The sequence below is a fragment of the Uranotaenia lowii genome, chromosome 3 (assembly GCF_029784155.1).
Source record: "Uranotaenia lowii strain MFRU-FL chromosome 3, ASM2978415v1, whole genome shotgun sequence".
Classification (NCBI taxonomy): Eukaryota; Metazoa; Arthropoda; class Insecta; order Diptera; family Culicidae; genus Uranotaenia; species Uranotaenia lowii.
In genome coordinates this window covers 339,038,141-339,060,184 of record NC_073693.1, presented here as the reverse complement: position 1 = coordinate 339,060,184, position 22,044 = coordinate 339,038,141, and the positions used below count along the sequence as shown (strand labels likewise).

The 22,044-nt window shown below is 41.4% G+C and overlaps 2 protein-coding genes across 3 annotated transcripts; one reads left to right on the top strand and one right to left on the bottom strand.

Annotated features, from left to right (window-relative positions):
* Positions 1 to 3,865: 3,865 nt before the first annotated feature.
* On the top strand, positions 3,866 to 4,519 carry LOC129753872 (uncharacterized). The gene has a single exon (XM_055749722.1). It carries the CDS (start codon positions 3,866 to 3,868, stop codon positions 4,517 to 4,519), a length of 654 nt encoding a protein of 217 aa, XP_055605697.1.
* Positions 4,520 to 8,138: 3,619 nt separating this feature from the next.
* LOC129754300 (chromatin assembly factor 1 subunit A-B-like) lies at positions 8,139 to 22,044 on the bottom strand. 2 transcript variants are annotated; one of them, XM_055750269.1, is made up of 5 exons: positions 21,431 to 22,039; positions 15,582 to 18,048; positions 15,349 to 15,515; positions 14,314 to 15,284; positions 8,139 to 8,858 (listed from the first exon to the last, which is right to left on the bottom strand). In XM_055750269.1, exons 1-5 carry the CDS (start codon positions 21,512 to 21,514, stop codon positions 8,264 to 8,266), a joined length of 4,284 nt encoding a protein of 1,427 aa, XP_055606244.1. In that variant the 5' UTR covers positions 21,515 to 22,039; the 3' UTR covers positions 8,139 to 8,263. The 2 variants fall into 2 exon arrangements, with proteins under 2 accessions (XP_055606244.1, XP_055606245.1); XM_055750270.1 differs by having other exon boundaries at positions 8,722 to 8,858; positions 14,310 to 15,284; positions 21,431 to 22,044.

Genomic DNA, 22,044 nt, shown 5'->3' with positions numbered 1-22,044 from the left:
ACCTAAAGGGACGCAACACAATTGGCGCGCACTGTCAATGCGATGCGTTTTCCCCCTACAACTACCTGCCCTTTGATAGGTTATGTTTTATGCATTTAATTAATGGGGCGCATCACACGCGGCTGCAGCATTGCAATCGGAACCTCGTGGTAAAATGGCTCATCGCAGTAGCCTGGGTTGCATTCGGAGGAAAATTAAAATTGAAAGTGCACTCTTTTGCACACAATAAGCTGTCAACTGTTGCATTGCAATAGATTCTAGATTCTATCGATGAAAGTAAAATTCGGGTTCTGAATTGGACATCCACGAAGCATAATAAGCTGATAAGCAACAAGTTAGTATTCCGAATTCATTTTGGGAATAAAAAAGTGAAACACATGCCCCAGTGGAAGCTCCCAATGGACGGGTACTTTTATCAATCGGACAATATACCTACCGGAGAAAAAAAACCATCTCAAACCATCAGTGCCAAACTGCATGAGGGGACAAACATCGTCTTTTTATTACTGGCAATCAATCAGTCAACCGGCCGGATATGGGCCACCAGTTTGGACAACAGATTCTGTTTTTGGAATGGGGTAGTTTTTTTCTGCTGTTACTGCTGCTATCCATCTTTTGGTATGTACTCGATTGGTGGAAACATGTAGGTAAGTACCAGATTAAACTCCCTCCTCCCTAGATTGACCTAATGCTTGAGTATCACCATCAGAGGGTATCACTTGTTGGATCTGCTTTTCTTTCGATGCTCACGATAAGTTAGGGTAGTTGGTCTGTTTCGAAGGGCCGAAACAGGAAAAGAAATCTTAGTTTTTCAAATATAATAAATCCTGGCTCCTTCTGGAAACCTGGATCCTTCTGGAAGATGATTGTCCTCTTCTGGTTCCGCTCGACAAGACCATTCGCTCTGCGGCAACCTGCCAGCGATTCGACAACTTGCCTTCTGGATAACGGCTCGACGATCTTTCAGTGACTCCTTCCTGTCGATCTTCCAAGATTCCTGACTCGATGCCCTCCAGTTGGTTTCCAAGTCTGATGACAATTTTGCTCCTCGTCCGACGTCCTCCACCTGGCTTTGATCCGACGACCTTCCAGTTGGCTTCTAGTCTCGACACCTTTCCAGCGGCTCGAAGCTTTTCCTGCGCTTTAACGGTTTTCCTGAGGCTACCAGTGGTTCCGGATCGACGATCTCCTCTCCAACGACCTACCAGTGATTCTGAATCGATGACCTTCCATTGCCCCGGTACGGCGCTCTTCTTTTGGCTCGACTCTTCACCAATGGTACGACAACCTTTCATCTGGCTCCTGGCTCCCACGGTTCCCGGATCGATGACCTTTCTATAGTTTCCCGACTCGGTGAGTCTTTCGGTGTCTCTTGCCATACTCATTCCGTTCAAGGTGGCTTCAAGGATTACTGGCTGGTGGTCGATTGTATATAGTTATTGATAAATAATCAGGAGCATTTTAGTGAAGTTGATACTTCAGCCGCAAAACTTATAGGTTGTTGCCTAAAACGTATGAGAGATGTGTACCTGAATAGCTTCTAACTTCCAAACCATATTGACGATCGCAGGCAGCACTAGCAATCGCTAGGGTAGAGGGTAGCTACGTAAAGACCTTATTGAGGTAGAGAATAACGAAAACTCCATTCCATCAGTGAAACGTGTTATTTCAACAGGGCCTAGATAAATTTGAAAAATTGAAAACTGTGGAGTCTCGGGTTAAAACCCTATTGAGGTCCAAATCTAGACTGCCGAATGATGACGACTACCTAGATAGCATAGCTTGCATATTTTTGCATATTTTGCATATTTGGCCTAGAAACCTACAACTACAGCTTGGTGCAGGATGTGGCCAGTGCCGAGGACGCGTGGGCGAAATTGAAAACTGCCTTCCAAGATACTGGGCTAACAAAAAGGAAAGGATTGCTGAGAAAATTCACGTCGGTGCGGCTCGTTAATGGTTCCAGCGTTGAACGGCGTTGACATCGGATGTGGTAAGGCCAAAATCCGAGCGACAAAGCGGCAAGAAGTTGAAGATCCTGCGTACCGACAACGGGACGGAGTACGCAAACCGAGGCTCCCGAAAGGTTCTAGAGCGCGAGGATATCCGGCATTAAACGACTTGTCCATACACGCCGCAGGAAAACGGCGACGCGGAGAGGATGAACCGTACACTGGTGGAGAAAGCACGGTGCATGCTGAACGATGCGAAGCTTGGTAAGGAGTACTGGACAAAGGCAGTCGCGACGGCCGCTTATCTCATCAACCGATGTCCGACGAGGTGTTTGGACAACATGACGCCGGAAGAGACGTGGTCTGGCAAGAAACCGAATCTTCGTCACTTGGAAGAGTTTGGTTCAAGAGTGACGACCCACATCCCGAAAGCGGAGCGCAAGAAGTTTGATCCCAAGGCGAAGAACGGCTTTTTTGTTGGTTATAGTGAAGATACCAAAGGCTATAGTGTGTATGATCCCGAGCGCAACGAGTTCCAGATCAGCCGAGATGTTGTGGACTTTGCTGAGGGCGAGGCGAACGCACGCGCAGCGAGTGATATGAAACCTGTTGAATTCTTCGAACTGAAATTCTAGGAAGTCATCGAGTCAGGCGTTAGTTGTGCTGGTCCAGACGCACGACAACCAGGCGGCACCGTTATCCTTCCCGGCATCGATAATGCTGGAGATGAAGACCAGCTAATGAGCAGGGGTTGAGGCGCAGCGGTCGGGAGCGCAGGTATCCAGGCAAGTATTCTGATTTCGTTAGCTATGGATCCTTTTCTGGTAAAAATGTTTCCCCTCAGTTGCCACCCGAGACGGCCGATGATGCGAAGCAGATGGACGATCCAACTACCTACGACGAGGTTCTGTGTCGGTCCGACAGAGAGCATTGGGTTCGAACCATGGAAGAAGAGTTGCAGTCGTTGAGCGAAAACGAGACGTGGGTGCTAACCGATCTGTCCGAGGGGCGGAAAGCTATACGGAACAAGTGGGTTTTCAAAACGAAGCGTGAACCCGATGGAGTTGTTCAGCGGTACAACGCTCATCTCGTAGTCAAGGGCTGTTCCCAGACGCCAGGTCTAGATAACGATGAGGTGTATTCCCCCGTCGTGCGGTACGCGACGGTCCGATACCTCATGGCGCTGGCGGTGCTTTTGGATCTGGACATTGATCAAACGGACGCCGTGACGGCGTTTCTACAGGCTGAGCTGAGGGACGAGGAAATATCCATGGTGCAGCCGCAGGGTGTGGAGAACCAGAGCGGTAAAGTTTGCCGGCTGAAGAAGGCGCTGTACGGCTTGAAGCAGTCGAGCCGCCTTTGGAATGCTCAGCTGGATGATGGACTGAACCGTTCTTCAGTCGATCCTTGCCTGTACTGGATGGTGCGTGAGGAAAAGTTAATGTTCGTCACTATGCAAACTGGACATTCACAAGGAATCACTCAACCTGCAACACACGACTGAACCCCGTCAAGGTTGACTCCTCAATGAACGTCACGACAAGCAAGCATTCACTTACGTACACAGTGATACAGAAAATGCGGAGGCTTTAGCAATCACGTATACACTGAACTGATACAATAGACTGTGGCATACCACACAGTCACCATCTACGTTGACGATTTCTTGATCTTCACCAACGACCGGAAGTTGAAGCAGAAGCTAAAGGCGTACTTATGCGAGCAGTTCAAGATGAAGGATCTCGGTGAGGCCAAGTACTATCTAGGTGTCCGAATTAAGAGGGATCGAGAAGAGGGAAAGCTCTGGCTTGATCAACAAGCGTATGTCGGTTTGGGATGGCAGATGCGAAACCGGTGTCCATTCCAGCAGATCCGAACGTGAGGTTGGGCAAGTCCATGGAAGAAAAGCTGAAATGAAGAAGTTGCCATTCAAAGAAGCGGTGGGATGTCTGTCGTTCGCAGCTCAAGTAACTCGTCCAGATGTTTCCTATGTGGTCAATGCAGTGAGTCAATTTTGTTCGAAACCAGGACGACAGCACTGGGAAGCAATCAAGAAAATCATCCGCTACTTGAAGAGTACTACAACGAAGAAGCTGGAGTACAGCAAGCATGGATCATCTGAGCTGGTCGGTTTTGGCGATGCCGATTGGGGAGGAGATCCGGACACTGGCTACGTGTTCACGATGCAGGGAGGAGCCATCTCGTGGAACGTCAAGAAGCAGCCGACTGTCGCCCTGTCATCTTGTGAGGCGGAGTGCATGGCTCTGTCTCGAACCATCCAAGAAACCATGTGGTGGACGAACTTGCGGTCGCAGATTTTCGAGGAGGAATCAGTACTGATTCATTGCAACAACCAGGGAGCAATCAGCATCGCTGGAAACGGAGCGTACAACCCCCAAACAAAGCACGTGAGCATTCGTTACCACTTCGTGCACGAGAGTCTGAAGGAAGGAGTGGTCAAGGTGAAGTACATCCCGACGACGGATCAACCGGCTGATGGGTTCACGAAGCCTTTAGCTGTCCAGAAGCAGCAACTATTTTGTGAACTTGTAGGCGTCACGGATTAGGGAGAAGTATAGGAGGCGTAGAATCAATTATGATCTTATCTTAGTATCCCGTGCCTAGTTGTAAAATAAGAAAATAAATCATTCCACTATCACACGCTAACTCAATCACACGTGTACTTCAATTGATTATTTTCCTTTAAACTAGTGAACCTGTATATAAGGGAAGTGACATCTGAATCACGAAATTCCAATCGAGCAAAAGAACTGTCAAAATCGATTCCAATCGATCCGAGCATTTTGTCGCAGAGCTTTTACCTTTCTTATTGAAAACTCAACCAAGGAAGGTATTGTGATTGTTGTTATAGTTCAAACAGGTAATTTTTCAGCTGGTCATATCAATTTATGATTAGGTGCTATTTTTTTCAATTCTTTGGTGAATCGTGTTTCTAGTTAGAAAACTAACTGATTATTAACGAAATTCAAGTCATTCATACACACGATAAACGTGATTTTTCGGGCATCGAGTTCAATGTTGTTTTGTTGGATTGAAGGAGCGTTCACTTTAGAGCTTGAACATTGAGCCAGAAAACAGTGCTGGGGATTTTTTTGTCCAAGATTTCCTCGATGTTGCCACATATTTTATTTTAAGAGGGATCAGATGTCGCTTCTCTTATATGAAGGTTCACTACTTTAAACCATGTACCTAATAAACCGAAGGAAAGCGTTAAACGTTTAAATATCCCAGAATTCGCTGCGGTTTTAAGAGTTATAGGGAAGAATGACCCTGGCAGTTAAACTCCCTTAAAAAAACAAAAAAAAAAACGATTCCAAGAAAATCAATTGTAAAAAAACTTCATAAATTTAGTTGGATTTATATTATAGAGAATCTGAAAAAAGTGGTTCTGAAATATTTAAAAACTATAACAAGAAACGGAAATTTACTGTATTAACATCCTTTTAAGCAAACCTGAAGATAGTTTTTCATGCCCACGAGTACCTTAACAAAAGGTATTTCCTTCAAAAGGCACCTATATGAAAATAGAGACGAGGAGAAGATAAAAAAAGAAGAATATGAGAAACTGGAAAGCGTAGACGATCAAAAGATAAATAAAGAAAAGGAAATGAAAGAGAAAAAATGAGAAGATGAATAAAGGTAAAGATGATATTATGTATGTTGCAATGCAACGGAAATGAGACAAGGAAGAAATGAAAAGAAGAGAAGATGCTAGATGTTATTAAGCTTCCTGGGAGATCAGATGATGAGAAGATGAAAGATATAAAGAGCAGAAGACGAGAAACGGGTCGGCTAAACGATGGAAGCTAAAGAAATGAGAATAGGAAATTAAGATATGAATGGTTTGGAAAATGAGAGTGTGAAAAGATAAGAAAAGCATAAGATGATAAACTGGGAAGATGAGATGAAGAGAAGATGAACCTATAAAAAAAACCGAAAATAAACTGTTAACCCTCTTACGTTGAAAGATAATAAAAATGAAAAAGAATGATTAAAGTGTTTAAAGATGAAAAGCTGTGAAGATAGGTCGAAAGGAAGGTTGAAAATCGGTGTGGATCAGAGAAATGAGAAGAGTATGAGATATAAAGATAGAAAGATAAGACTGAGTGATGAATTTAAAAATGAGATGATCTGAAGATGAAAAAAGATATGAAAGATATGAAAATATGAGAGAAAAAACAAGGACAAAATAAAAGAAAAGATGAAGAGAAGATCAGAAGGAATGCGATGATCCAAGGGTGAGAATATGCGAAATATAGATGATCAGACGAAGAGAAACTACAAAAAATAATATTCCAAGTATGACTACCGTTTACCCTAGCGAGCCGATTCGATTTTTTTTCACTTTTCGCCATCGATAAAAAAGAGATTTCATCTCCCCAACCCAACCATAAATCCACGGTCGCCGTACAGTGAATGAAGAGAGACCAAAAAAAGTCAATACGATGATATATGGCCACCCCTGGAGGAAAAAAAAAAGTGAATAAACTAGAACGACATATCGAATCGAAAAGTGCCCTGATAAAATAAAAATTGCCATTCCCCCTCACCAAAATGTGTAGGACCATTTTACCTGTTTCGACAGGCGACCAACATCATTGTGGAAATTGATGTTGGGCGTGCTGCTATTTTGTGTGGATCGTAATTCGAACACGCGTTCGAATGATTTTGGCAGGTATCAACTGGGGGGAGACGACTTATGGCACTTTAAGTGAGCTAATCTTTCGGACATCATAAAATGTTTGAGGTGTGGTTTGGCTGGTTGGTTGCTTACTAAGGTTTTTGGAATTTTTGTGGTTGTGGAAACTAGAAAAAATATGAAAGAATGTTGTCCACTCAATTTCGCTACTTCATTTTCCTGGGTGGCTGAAGAAATAAGCTTATTATCTAATAATTTGGAAATACAAATCTAGAATCTTACAGATTTAGCTGAGAGTTGGTAATTGAACTGGTATTAACTTCTATTTTATTCCTGTCTATCTTTAATTCTCTTTTCCATAGAAGCATGCCTTACCGGAGAATTGATGACAGGAATTCAATACCACAGCGATATGCGGCGATAAAGAGCCTAACCTTTGCATAAAACAGGTCAACTACCGATGCACGATTTGCGACAAAATCACACCTTCCTCCGCGGCAAGCTTCACTTTAGCCAAGGACAGACAGATTGAATGAAAAGAGAAAGAGAAGCAGAGCTGCTGCGGGACCCTACGCGACAACAAGAAAAATGGTGTTCAATTACCGTGACTATCGCGGGATCGATCTTTACCGGGCGCAACTCGCTGCACAGAGCACATTTTTCCCGCTTTTAAAGGAAAAAATGCTGCCGTGGTTTAACGCAAATTTGTTTTACTACTTGTTGTTTGGTAGGATCACAACAACCACGGAGATTTGAAACAGTAAACGGAAAATTTTTGTTCGCGTGATCACAAACTCCACCTGGGTGAGAAAGGAAGGATCAAGCTGTGTAAAAAAAATCACGAAGAAGGGATGACGACGATCGAGTTCCACGCGATCTCATTTGCTCAAGCTACTCTCCTCCAGAAAGGGGACAAAACGGTTTAATTAGTTTTTTAGCACTTGCACCGTATCTAGATGGGGAACAGACGACTCAAACGCGAGAGGCTTTACTGGCAAGGAGATGAAAAATTAGCAGCTGAAGCAGCATGGCTTGGGTTTGCGGTTAATCGCAGATTAATTAATGGCCTGAAGGTACTTTCGTTTGGTATTTAATATTGAGCCTTCATGGAGGTGATATTCAAACAAAGAAAATAGTATTGAACGTTAAATTACTTATTAGATTTTGATAACTATTTTAATTTTTGTTTATTCAACTTTCTAAAACAATCTAACGCATGTTCGACGCACTAAATTTAAAAATTATTAGCAAGATTTTGTTTTTCAAGTTGTAAAATACGAATTCCACGAATGGTTTTATGCTATGTATAATTGGGATGAGAGTGTTTGAATATAATATCTTAATCTATACAAAACTATATAGGCTAATCCTAAACACGATGTTGGGATTATGATGATTTCTTCCATTCGGAATTACATCTAAAATTTTAATGCAGAACTTCCGTCCACATTCGACATCATATTTTGTGTCGCGTTCGTTAATCTATAATTTCAAACCAGAATATGTATATAAAAAAGCAAAAATAATTTACACAATACAGATTTATATTTGCAACAAGAATAACACGTGCGCGACAGGGGGGCGGTGTGGTGTGTGTCCTCCGGGGGCAAAAAATATTCCATAAAACATCCACTAAAACCACCCACACCCATTAATCGTCTATCAAGATAACGTCACTGTCGCCAGGAGAATCAACCTCCATAGCTTCCACCGATTTACCCACAACTCTATTGCTTTCGCGTTTTTTGGCCTTAACACTATCACTGCTAGTACTACTAGAAGAAGAAGGTATACTACTATCATCACTACTACTAACAACATTATCACCATTTTTGCTCGGTTGTTGACCCTTTGCCAAGAACTTACTGATTAAACTGTTCTTGGTGGTTTGATTGATCTGCTGCCCTCGGGGAACCGACATCAGCAGCTGCACCCGTTTCTTTTCACCAGGTTTGGTGGTGCTACTGCTGCTGCTGCTGGAAGCTTCTTCCTTCTTAGCTGCGGTGGCCGCCTTGGCCTGGGTAGCGGCACTTTTCAACGTTTTTTTGCTGCTGGTGCTAACTTCACCGGTGCTGTTGGTAGATTTGCAGCTCGGCTCGATCTTGGTCAGCTGTTTTCGTTTGTCCTCGTCCGACAGCTTCTTGGTAAACTTGGTGATGTTGGTGGTGGTAGCCGTTGCGGTTGCACTGGTTCCGTTGTTGCTACTAGTCGGTGGACCATTTGTAGAGGCAGATGCTTTCGAGGATCTGCAAAGATTAATGTTAGTTAGCATAGTTTACTTATTAGAAACTAGACATAGAGGGTATTTTCCGTCAGTTTTCGTGTAGTGCTAATAACTTATTGAAGATATTTAGTTGTCTGAATATGCTGGACTTTGCTCTGCTAGTTGAACCAGGAGATAAAAAGGATTTTATACGAGAGGGGTTATGAGGGTTATGATGGGCTGATAGTAAACCCTGTGGAACCAGAAAGATCAAAGCGTGTCCGTACAAGAGGAAAGACAGAGAAAATCGAGGAACACACTTCGGGAGTCCGAATTAGTCCGAAAAAGGTTGTATACTATTGTATTCACAAAAGAGAGTTTGTTGAATATGACTTTATTCTTCAAATGGTGATTACAGAATGAATTGAAATCTTTTCAGTCGAAACCTAACAAACCTGATTGCTATGATTTGACCTAATTCGAATATTGGATTGCTATGATTGCACGTGGTAACATTTCCTCCCTTCTAATCTTAGAATAGATTTGATTGAAATCTAGAAGGGATTCTTCGTGTTCGTTGAGGCCGACCGATGGATACAGGAATGAAAGCCTCTGAAGATGAACCACAATCAGCAACAGCGTCATGGAAATCTTCATCTCGTGGTAGGCTAGAAGGAACAGGGCTGTTGATACCTACAGGAACGTCATTCTCTGGATCATGGATCGGTTGAGTTCCCACTTCAACGGGAACTTTGGCCATCGGTAGTGAATTCTGGACTGATTGAACCTTGTTTGGTAACCGCACAGGATCTTGAAGGGGTTCCAATCCAAACATGTCTACCAGTATAGTGAGTGGACTAGCTGATTCGGGGCTTTCTTCAATCGTGGTTTTGCAAGGCTTGAGATGGTTAACATGAAACCGGATCAGCTTCCGCCGCTGATCTAGTAGTACCATGTGATTGCCATTTCCGATTGATTCGATGATAGTTCCGCGTAACCATTTCCACTTGTTGTTTGAGTGATGTTTCGCATACACCTTATCTCCGGGCTTGAACTGTTCTGCACTGAGGTGGCATTGAATCTGGTTGCAAATCGATGATAGCGGATGAGACCAAAGATTGAACAGCTCCATCCAGTCGAGTCCGATTAAGTTGAGATTCGGTTGGCTTGTCACGTAACAGGTCGCAAATTTGGTGATGTTTCCCAGGGTAACGTGACACTGAAGTTTACCGGAAATGTGTAGTGTTTTTCCGGATGCTGATTTTGCTTGATGATCAGTTGATTGAAGCTTTGGAGATCCCAGTTTGTTCCAGACACGTCTTGAAATGACAGTGATGTCAGATGCAGTATCGAATTGCAACCTAACAACTTTGCCATTGATGGTAACGTTGGTGAACTTACGTCGGGATTCGGCAACATGGCTGATTGTGAAAATACTGTTGATGGTTGCCTTCTTCTTCATTTGCTTCTTCTTGTTGGGGTTTGCTGCCGTGTAGCAAAGACAATACCCTTCTTTATGACCGACTTTGCCACAGGATTCGCAGGTGTGGGTGGTGTAGGAACAATCACGAACGTAATGAATTCCGCCACATTGCCAACACGGGGTCCTTGGAATGTTTGAAGCTTTGCTGATGTTCGGCTGATCTTGAGTGGATTGTTTCGACTGATGTCTTTGTTGCTTGACTGCGCACACAAATGTTGATGTCGATGATTTTTGTTCCACCAGGGCCGTGTCATGCTTCAGGTTCTGCAAGCGCTGGCATTCGATGATTAAGGATTCGAGCTTGCAGTCTCCCGCGTCGGTTTCCAACTTTGATAGTAGCCGGGTTCGGATGTCTGAATCACTTGAAGAGCGTAAACCGCAAATAAAGATGAGGGATTTGAACTGATCAGGAGAAATGGCATTCAATTCGAAGTCTTCGCATCGCTTGTTAACGGTTCCAGCATAGGTTACGAAATCTTCGTCAACCTGTTTGGTGAGCTGGAAGCATTGATACCGTTTGCTGAACAATGAAACACGTGTACCAAAGAGTTGCTTCAACTTTTGAACGGTTTCGTGGAATTGAAAATCACGTGGATGATTCGGAAGCAGGAAATTCAGGTACCTGTCGTGGACACCTACGTGTAAACTTCGCAATAAAAGTCGCACCTTTGCCGCATCCTCGAGCTTTGCACCATCCTGGAGAAACAGGTCTTCATACTTTTGAAACCAGCGATCGAAAGTGTGTCCGTTCTCTGGATCATAGTGGAATTCCTTGATGTTGGATGCAAGGGATTCTAGAACCAGCTCCGGATTGTTCGTTGCCCGATTGGGTGCTTCTTGGTTGTTGAAACTTTCCATTAGGGCCATCATCCGTCGGTTTTGGTCAGAAAGTTGCTTGTTCTGCTCCAGAATGGTTAGGAAAATTTCCTCCATGCGCCTGCCAGAAGATTCTCCTTCGTTGGACTTGAACATCTTGAGGTGTGGGTTTGAAACTCTCGTCGCCAAATATTGTATTCACAAAAGAGAGTTTGTTGAATATGACTTTATTCTTCTAATGGTGATTACAGAATGAATTGAAATCTTTTCAGTCGAAACCTAACAAACCTGATTGCTATGATTTGACCTAATTCGAATATTGGATTGCTATGATTGCACGTGGTAACATATACGGACAATTAGCGACAGATCAGAGGGAGGGAACCCAAGCTGACGACTTGGTTGCAGAAGTCGAATAAGTCAGACAGACCAAAACAGGGACGAATTCCAGAGTCCATAGTCCGAAATCCAGACTCCAAAATCCGGTGTCCCGGATCCAGAGGCCGGAGTCTCGGTTACAGAATCCAGTGCAAGAGCTTGGGAACTCGAAGTTCGGAGTTTTGATTCCAGAGTCCAGAAACTGTAGTCTGGAGTTTAAAAATCAGAATCCTAATTCCGGAGTCCAGAGTCCATAGTTTAGAGTTCAACATTGTCCGTAAGAGTCAGCAGTCAAGAGTCTAGAGAGCGGAGTCCAGAATCCAGAGTTCGCAGTCCGGAGCCCGGAGTCCAGAGTTCAGCGTCAGGGTCAGAGTCCAGAATCCAGAATCCAGAGTCCAAAGTCCAGAGTCCAGAGTCTAGGGTCCAGAGTCCTTTGTCCAGAGTCCAAAGTCCACAGTCCAGAGTCCAAAGTCCACAGTCCAAAGTCCAGAGACCAGAGCCCAGATTCCAGAGTCTAGAGACAAGTGTCCAGAATCCACGGTCCAGAGTCCATTGTCCGTAATCTGGAGTTTAAGGTCCGGAGTCGAGAGTCAGAAGTCAAGAGTCTATAGAGCGGAGTCCAGAATCCAGAGTTCGCAGTCCGGAGTCCGGAGTCCAGAGTCCAGAGTCAGCGTGAGAGTCAGAGTCCAGAGTCCAACGTCCAGAGTTCAGAGTCCAGAGTCCATTGTCCGTAATCTGAAGTCTACAGTCCGGAGTCGAGAGTCAGGAGTCAAGAATCTAGACAGCGGAGTCCAGAATCCAGTGTTCGCAGTCCGGAATCCGGAGTTCAGAGTCCAGAGTGCAGAGTTAGCGTCAGAATCAGAGTCCAGAGTCCAAAGTCCAGAGTCCAGAGTTCACAGTCCAGAGTCCAAAGTCCAGAGATCAGAGTCCAGAATCCAGATTCCAGAGTCTTGAGACAAGTGTTCAAAATCCAGGGTCCATTGTCCGTAATCTGGAGTCTAAAGTCCGGAGTCGAGAGTCAGGAGTCAAGAGTCAGGAGTCAAGAGTCTAGAGAGCGGAGTCCAGAATAGAGTTCGCAGTCCGGAGTCCGCAGTCCAGAGTCCAGAGTCAGCGTCAAAGTCAGAGTCCAAAGTCCAGAGTCTAGAGTCCAGAGTCCATTGTCCGTAATCTGAAGTCTAAAGTCCGGAGTCGAGAGTCAGGAGTCAAGAATCCAAAGTCCAGACTCCATTGTCCAGAGTCCAGAATCCACAGTCCACAGTCCAGAGTCCAAAGTCCAGAGACCAGAGTCCAGAGTCCAGATTCCAGAGTCTTGAGACGAATGTCCAAAATCCAGGGTCCAGAATCCATTGTCCGTAATTTGGAGTCTAAAGTCCGGAGTCGAGAGTTAGGAATCAAGATTCTATAGAGCGGAGTCCAGAATAGAGTTCGCAGTCCGGAGTCCGGAGTCCAGCGTCCAGAGTCCAGAGTCTAGAGTCAGCGTCAGAGTCCAGAGTCTAGAGTCCAAAGTCCATTGTCCAGAGTCCAGAGTTCAAAGTCCAAATTCCAGAGTCCAGAGACCAGAGTCCAGATTCCAGAGTCTAGAGACAAGTGTCCAGAATCCAGAGTCCAGAGTCCATTCTATCTAAATTCTAAAAACCGGAGTCGAGAGTCAGGAGTCAAGAGTCTAGAGAGCGGAGTCCAGAATCCAAACTTCGCAGTCCGAAGTCCGGAGTCCAGAGTCCAGAGTCCAGAGTCCAAAGTCAGCGTCTAGAGTCCAGAGTCCATTGTCCATTGCCCAGATCCCAAATCCCAGAGCCCATAGTCCAAAGTCCAGAGTCCAGAATTCAGAGTCCAGAGTCCAGAGACAAGTGTCCAGAATCCAGGGTCCGGAGTCCAGAGTCCCGAGTACAGAGTCCAGAGTTCCGAATACAGAATCCAAAGTCCAAAGTCCAGTACTTAAAATCCAAAAATTGAATTTTTATGCAGAGTCCAAACTCCAGAGTCTAGAGTCCAAGGTTCAGAGTCCCGAGCCAGAATCCAGGATTCAGAGTCCAAAGTCTAAAAGGCAGCGTCCAGAGTTTAGAATCCAGAGTCCAGAGTACAAAGTCCATTGTCTGGATTCTTTAGTCTAGGATCCGGAGTCCAGAGTTCAGAATCCAGATTCCAGAGTCCGGAGTCCAGAATCCATGTTCCAGAGTCCAGAGTTCAGAGTCTTGAGTCCAAAGTTCAGATTCCCGAGTCCAGAATCCAGGGTTCAGAGTCCAAAGTCCCAAGCCCAGCGTCCAGAGTACAAAGTCCATTGTCTGGAGTCTTAACGGCGTGTTCGTAAATTGATTTTTTCTATCGAAGTGATTTTCTCTATCGATGCTGAAATTCGTAAATTAAACTAACTGTGGGCAATACAGAATCCAAAGTCCAGATTCCAGAGTCCAGGGTTCTAAGTCTATATTGACAGTCTTAAGGTTAGCCTTAGGCCTTAGCTTTTAGGACTACTCTGAAAGATAACGTTGATTCAATTCTTTGTTCCTGTCAAATTTAAGATAAACTTGAATCATCAATAAAGAGTGAAAACTTTTTTGCTAAAGATTATCATCAAACTGAATGTACAGGTACCTATATGATAGGGGACTTTAGAGCCCACAATTGAAAATACCACTTCTCTACCGATAACCACTTTTCATAAGAAACGTCAAAAAAAGTCAAAGGAGGCATCCGATTAGCGGATAAGTGAGAAGCCACTAAACTCAGCTACCAACAGATTTGATTAGTGATTATCTAACAAAGTTCGATTAACCAAATCACAGTAATAATCATTTTAAAATTTAACATTCCACCCACTTACTTGACTTTCTTGTTGGTCTTCTCCGCGGTTTCCTTTTTCGGCGGCGTTTTCTTGGGGCCTCCTTCCTCATTGTCCGCATCATCACCGGCACCATTGCCTTCACCATTACCAGCGGGATCCTTCCGTTCCCGGGTAGACTTTTTGACCAACGGTTTCAGAATAAATTGCCAACCGGTGGGAATCTTCATGTCCGTCAGCTCATATTTCACCAGCATGTCCCGATTTACGTACCAGCACATTTTATTCTGCATCGGTCCCTCATCGGGACAAGGTCGCCAGCTGGCAATTTCCCCGATTTTTGCTCGGATGCTTTCAGCTGAGAAATTGGGTGCCTGTTCCCCGTCGTCCCGTTTTTTAGCCCAGTACGCTAGAAACTCCATTAGCAGAAATTTCTTGCTTTGTCCACTTCCGTGGATGAGATTAATTAGCTCCTTGACACCTTCGTCAACCAGTTTGACCTGTTTGGACTTACGTTCCGAGGGTGCTGACGAGCCTGCTGTTTCTTTATCCTTCGAGGGCGAAGAATTGTTCGAGTCCGGTTCACTCTTCTGAACTGTGAAAGAGATCGGTTCCTCCGGATCGAACAGCATAGCCCGAGCTTTTAGGATATCCCAAATGACGGACGAGCACTCGATACCTCTTCGATCGTTCTGATCCCCGGAGTTTTCCCACAGGCACCCAATCAAACGGGGCTTGATCTTTTCCGTTTTCTTCTTCATTTCGGCGGCAAATTCTTGCTGCATAATTTTGAGCTTTGCCTTCTGAGTTTCGGGACTGTTGTCCTCGTCCACATCGTCTTCGGCCTGCATCTCCTCGTCACTGAGATGCCCATGCGGTACGAAGAAGTCGTTGTCCACCTCGTATTCCTCCTCCGGATCAACGTCCTTTTCGTCATCGCTTCCGTGCAGGGACTCGCCCGGTTCTTCCTCCTCCCATTCGTCGTCCGAATCGACCTCGTAGTCGAAAAATTTCTAAAAACGATATAGATGGAGAGTGAAATTTGTTCTTTCGAAAGCATCAAACCAGTGAACGAACCGTATCCTGAACGAACGGACGTCTAGGATGGATGACAGCACTACGTTTGCGCCAGGTTCCTCGATATGGTGGCCGCCGATTCTCCTCGAACAGGAAGAACTTGGCCCGGTAGCGTTTGCTCGGAGCCGCCGCAGGATCCGTTTCGATTTCATGGCACACGTCGTCGTCTAAATTTAGGTGAAAGGATTTATTTTGAGATCATTTAATTGACAAAGTTTACTCTAGACACTTACCTAAAAGAATAACATCGTCCTCTTCGGCTTCATCGTCTTGTGCAATCCATGTTCGATCGCATCGTCCAACTTCGTAACGATCGGCTTTGATCTGAGCCAGATACAGTTGATCTTTCGAGAAAGCAACTGCGTCATTTCCATTTTCGTCACTGGTTTTGGTTAAAATTTCTTCCAACTGTTGCTTCCTTCTTTTGCTGAGTTGCAGTCGACAAACCGGGGCCAGTCTCATATTACCCTTAACGCAAAACGGAATGAAGCGACTGTTTTGCTCACCGGATTCTCCATTGCCCGCGAGTTGATCCATGGAATTTTCATCATCCGATTGCTTCGGCTCTTTTCCGTTAGATTCTTTCTTAACAAAAAAGCTCTGAAAAGCTTGGGCGGTTTTTTGTTTACGCTTTTCCTCGGCTTCCTTCTCTTCTTCCTTCTTGCGGCGTTCCTCTTCTTTTTGTTCGTCCTTTTTGCGTTTTTCCTCATTTTTCGCTTCGATCTCAGCCAGTCGTTTCTTTTCCTTTTCTTCTCGTTCCTTTTTGCGCTGTTCGTCCTTTTCTTCTTTCTCCTTTCGTTTTAGCTCTTCCTTTTCTTCCCGTTCCTTACGTTTCTGTTCTTCCTTCTCCTCTTTTTCCTTCTTTTTCATCCGTTCTTGTTCTTCTTTTTCACGTATCTTCGCATCTTTTTCTTCCTGCTTCTTACGTTTTTTCTCCTCAATTTCCTGTTGTTTTAGAGCCAGTTTTCTTTCCGCTTCCTGCTTTCGAGCGACCTGTTTGGGAGTCAGTTTCCGATCCGAAAACGACTGCTTTTTGTTGCTATCGGAACCACTTCCGGAGCGTTCCTTAGTATTGGGCGTACACAGCATATAGGCATTTTCCTCAGCATTCGCCTCATCACTGGAATCATCCAGACAGATGCTCATCACCGTGCTATTGTTGGGATTGGACGAGGGCGTTTCTTCCGGCAAATCTTCATCAATCGTCATCGATTCGTTCAGGTCCGTTTGCTTCACCTTTTCCACCTGAGGATTCACAGGAACGGATCTGGTCTTTTCCGGGGTTCTTGGAACCTCCTGAAGCGCATCCTGCGAATCGATGGCACCGTTCGGCGGTGAACATTTCGCTTTTTTGTCCGGTGTCTGCACCTTAGCGAAAAATTTATCTAATGCTCCCTTTGTCGGCTTCGGTGGTGGTTTTGCAGACTCTTGCGATTTTTCGTTGGCTTTCGACTCCGTTACAGATTCGTTTTTGGAAGTTTTCTTGGTCGAGCCCGTTTTAGATGGTTCTGTCTTATCATCAGCTTTTTTGACAGTGCTCTTTCTAGCTGATTTCCTGTTCGAAGCTGTCTTGTTGTCAGTGGTTTCAACTTCTAGTTCTTTTTTATCATTATCTTTCGAGTTTTCCGAGTTTTCAGATTTATTTTCAATGGAATCTTTCCTTTGATCAGTTGAAGAACTTTCTTGCGAAACTGATATTACTTCAACCTCATCATCTTTCTTATCATCGTCAACTTTAGTTCCATTTTCCTTTGTGGTCGCACTCTTACCAGATTCTACCGAAGCAGTCTTAGCTGATCTGCCACGTTTCGGCGTCACTTTTTCGACGTTTGAGTCAGGCTTCGGAACAACTGAAGAACGCCCTCTTCTTTTGGGAGTTGCCTTTTCTTCAACGGTTTCAGATGTGTTCTTTTCAACCTTTGACTCTTTTACGGAATCAGCCTCAGTATCTTTTTCTGTTTTGCCAGCTGAGTTTTCATCTTCGATTATATCAGGTTTTTTCTCCTCTGAGGTGACTGGTTCAGCATCAGCCTCCTTTCCATTTACATCCTTATCTTCTTTTGACTCTTCCTTACCCTCCTTATCTGTTTTTTCTGTCTCTCCGTCTGAAAGTTCACTGTCATCAATTAAAATCGAAACCTCCGGATCCGTTACGGTTGCTTCTTTCTTCGACGAAACCGCCCCCTGCTTATCTTGATCCTTGGACTTTTTCTTCTTTTTCTTATCCTTTTTCTTAGCTGACGATGCTCCACCTTCCTCGCCATCGTCCTTCCTTCCAACGGAAGATTTCCTCTTGCTCACCGGAAGTTTAATCATAAACTTGTCCTTCCCGCTACTGGAAACCTTCTTTTCGCTGGACTCACCTTGGCCAGTCTTGGCCGGAGTCTTTGTCGCCGTTCCCTGTGTTTCCTCGGAATTGCTCTCATCATCCAGCAGCACCACAACCGGAGCATCCTTGACGTTTTCCTTTACCTCGGCGATGCGTCCGATCTTGGCGGCCCGCGTTTCCGCTTCGAGTGCCGACGTCGAGGGTTTACGTTTGCGGTTCGAGGAAACTTTTGGGACTTTGGTAGTGGAACCTTCCGTTTTCGATGACGTTGGTGGATCGTTTCCGTTGGACGAAATCACCACCATCGGGTGCGCTTTTACCGGAGTCGTCTTCCGGGCGGCAACCGGTGGCGTTGGGGAACCCGTGAGGACCTGTTGGGTAAAACGAGGAAATATTCGAAATTAACAAAGGCTGATAATTTCAAAATTAAACTGAACGTTAAAATCTTTGTAAAGGAAACTTGAAGACTGAAAAAGAGAACAGAAAAATAAAAAGCGAAAAATAAAAACCGATAACTTGAAAATGCCAACTAAAATTTATAACTCACATGAAAACTGTGAACTAAAAATTGAAATCTGATACAAGAATAAGGAAAAAATTAAAAACGAAAAAGGGTGAAACAAGAAGAAATGAAAAAAAAGGAAATAAGGAAAAAAGGAAAAGAATATAGGTGGAAAAATGGAAAAAGAAAATGAACAAAGGAAAAAGGGAAAAGAAAGAAAAAGAAAGAGAAAAATGGAAAATTAATATGAAAAAAAGGTTTGAAGAAAAAAAGCAGATGAAGAGCAAAAAAAATAAATTTAAACATCGTAAACAAAAATAAAATAAAAATGTGAAATAAATCATAAAAAATAGAAACAAATGCATTAAAGCGATAAACTAGCAAGACAGTCAAAACATTGACCTTAAAAAAGAAACAGAAAATTTAAAAAAAAATTAGAACAGAAAAATAAACAAATAAATATGAGAAGCGGAAAAAAAGAAAAAAAGAAAAAGGAAGAAGTAGAAAGAAAAAAGAAAACAAGAAAAAAGAACCTAAGGAAAATTAAAAATGTACAAACATATGTTTGAATGGTTAATGAAACAAGAATAATAAAAAATGAAGAACGAAAAAGGGAAAGGAGAAAGAGAAAAAAAACGGAAATAATAATGAGGAACAGTGTGAAAAGGAGAAATATAAGGAAAAGAAAACGAAAAACGAAGGAAAAAAATGAAAAATGGAAAAGAAAAAAGAAGGAATGAAAAAAGTGAAGAGAATAGTGAAAAATTAAATAGAAAGAATGAAAAAAAAAGGAAAACGATTAAGAATAAACTAAAAAACAAAAAAGGAAACAAGGAAAAATTAAACAGGAATAAAGAAAAAGGAAAAAAATGAAACAAAATAAAAGGAAAAAGAAAAAAGGGAAAATAGAAAAAGAAAAAAAACGAAAATAAAAGGGAAAATGGAAAAGAGAAAAATGGAAAAAAGAAAACAAAATGGCACAAAGAAAATGTCTAGTTGATTAATGAAACAAGAATAAGCAAAATTAAGAAACGAAAAAGGATGCAAAAGATACAAGAAAAACTTAAAAAAAATAAAATGAAAAAAAAGGAAAAAATTAACAAAGGAAATGAAGAAAGAAAGAAGGAATCAAGAAAGAATGATGAATCCGTTGATAAAAAATATTTTTGCTGTTAGAAACTTTTAACAAAAAAAATTAAACAAAAAACGAAGAAAAACACAAAAGAAGAAGAAAAAATTTATTGTAAAAAAACAGTCCACCAAAAACCCTATAAAATCAAAATTAAAATGAAAAACATACGAAAAATGAGCCAATAATTAAAAATAAGAACACACCAACAAAAAATCAATATAAAAAATAAACCAAAAAATATGTTAAAAACGCTAAAAAAGTGGAAACAAAACATCGAAAATTTGAAAAATGGAAAAGGAAAAAGAAGGAAGAAAACATAGAAAACAGATAATGGAAAATTAAATAGAAAGAAGGAAAAAAGAGAAAGGAAAACGAAAAAGGATAAACTGAAAAATAAAAAAAGGAAACAACGAGAAATTAAACAGGAATAAAGAAAAAGGAGGAAAGAAACAAAATAAAAGGAAAAAGAAAAAATATTTTGAAGAAAAAATTAAAGGAATAAGAAAAAGAAAAAGGGAAAAAAGAAAAAGGGAAAAAGAGAAACGAAAACAAAAGGAAAATGGAAAAAAAGAAAAACAAATGGAAAAAAAGAAAAAAAAACAATGGCACAAAGAAGACGTCTAGTTGATCAATGAAACAAGAATAAGCAAAATTAAGATACGAAAAAGGATGCAAAAAGATACAAAAAAAATTAAAAAAAATACTTTAAAAAAAGGAAAAAAAGAGCAAAGGAAAAGAAGAAAGAAAGAAGGATTTTTTTTTAATTCCGTTCCGGTGGTGAATCCGTTGTTAAGAAATATTTTTGCTAATAAAAACATTTATAAAAAAAAATCAAACAAAAAACGAAGAAAAACCCAATAGAAGAAGAGAACATAAAAAAAATACACCAAAAAATCCTATAAAATCAAAATCAAAAATAAAATAAAAAAAATTAGAAAATTAACCAATAATTAGAAATAAGAACAAACCATTAAAATATTAATATAAAAAAGTAAACCAAACAAAAACGCTACAAAATTGAAAAAATAAAAAAGAAAAATAAAACACCGAAAATTTGAGAAACGGAAAAGGAAAAAAAAGAAGGAAAAAGACATAGAAAATAGAATTATAGAAAATTAAATAGAAAAAAGGAAAACGAAAAAGGAAAAACTGAAAAATAAAGGAAACAAGGAGAAATTAAACAGGAATAAAGAAAAAGGAAAAACAAAACAAAGTAAAAGGAAAAAATATTTCAAAGAAAAAAGGAAAAGGAAAAAGGAAAAAAAGAGAAAAAGGAAAAGAAAAAACCAAAAACAATAAGAAAAATGAAAAAAGGAAAAAATGGCACAAAGGAGATGTCTAGTTGATCAATGAAACAAGAAAAGGCAAAAATAAGAAAAAAAAAAAAAAAGACGCAAAAAGATACAAAAATTGAAAAAAAAAAGGAAAAAAAAGAACAAAGGAAAAGAAGAAAGAAGGAATTAAAATTGAATGATGAATCCTTCGATTAAAAATACTTTCGCCGATAGAAACATTTATTTTAAAAAATCTAACAGAAAACGAAAAAAAAAAAACAAAATAAGAAGAAAAAATTCATTGTGTAAAAACAGTCTGCCAAAAAGCTTAGAAAATCAAAATTAAAAATAAAATGAAAAATATACGTAAAAATTTTAATTTAATTCATTTAATGAACTAATAATATGTATGTGTCTACTAATGATTGACGAAATAAATAAATAAATTAAAAATAAAAACAAACCAATAAAAATTATTAAAAAAAAAAGAAAATCAAAAAATATTTTAAAAAAGCTTCAAAGTAAAAAAAAATAATTGAAAAACGCGAAAAATAAAAAAAAAATAAGCCAAAATTTAAAGAAAATAAAATAAAAATCAAAAGAAAAGTAAAGTAAGAATGAAATTAGATATAAAAAAGAGTAAATAAAATTAAAAGTTAACAATGAAACAAAAAAGAATGAAAATGAAAATTGTAATGCGGAAATAAACGGAAATCAATATAAAAATAAATGACGAGAAACAAAAATTTCACTTTCTTCTCAGATGTACTACATATTCAGCATATGTACTACATACATAGAATGATATTTAAATGCTTTATATCAATAAGTCACAAATAAATTACCTGAAAGGGTAACCGAGTTTGCTTCAATTTCTTGCTAGCCGAGGACGGTGAGGTCTTACCCTCACCATTGGCCACCGCTTCCATGCTGGACAAAGTCGAACTTTGTACCCCTCAACTGCCTAGATAACTCTCGATCCTCGATACCCCGAAACTCAACAGATGTCCAAACACCACTGTCGGCCTGCGCGTAATTACTTTGTCCCCGATTTTCTGTCTTCCAATAAGATGTTATTGAACTTCCTTTTCTTCCTCTCCTTTCCCACTACAGGCTTTCGCGGAGGATACGGCTCTTTTTCTTGCGATCTTGTCCCTACTCTTCTTGGCGAGGCTACCTGGGATGGGATCCAATTTCCCTTCCGATTCGAAAAATAGCAGAATTTCCAAACACTAAAAACAGCACCAAAATCGTTCGTCCCGGGCACAAAACCAATCCCCAATCACAGAACAAGTTCCGCACCGTCGATCGAGACACTTTTGGACCGGAAGTGGATCCGTTTTCAACCGAAAAATCCGAAATTATTTTCCCCCAACAAAAAGCGATGTGACCGAACTGTGCCTGTTTTCCTCCGTAAATTCGAAATTCAGAGGCGTTTTTGGGTGATTGACAGATTGAA

What these genes read in the sequence shown, in the direction of transcription:
- LOC129753872 (XM_055749722.1), top strand. Translation starts at nt 3,866, where the DNA reads ATGAAGAAGTTGCCATTCAAAGAAGCGGTGGGATGTCTGTCGTTCGCA.
- LOC129754300 (XM_055750269.1), bottom strand. Translation starts at nt 21,514, where the DNA reads ATGGAAGCGGTGGCCAATGGTGAGGGTAAGACCTCACCGTCCTCGGCT. An exon ending in GGACGATGTTATTCTTTTAG is followed by an intron (nt 15,516 to 15,581) that starts GTAAGTGTCTAG and finishes ACCTAAATTTAG; the next exon opens with ACGACGACGTGTGCCATGAA. An exon ending in GTCCGTTCGTTCAGGATACG is followed by an intron (nt 15,285 to 15,348) that starts GTTCGTTCACTG and finishes TATCGTTTTTAG; the next exon opens with AAATTTTTCGACTACGAGGT.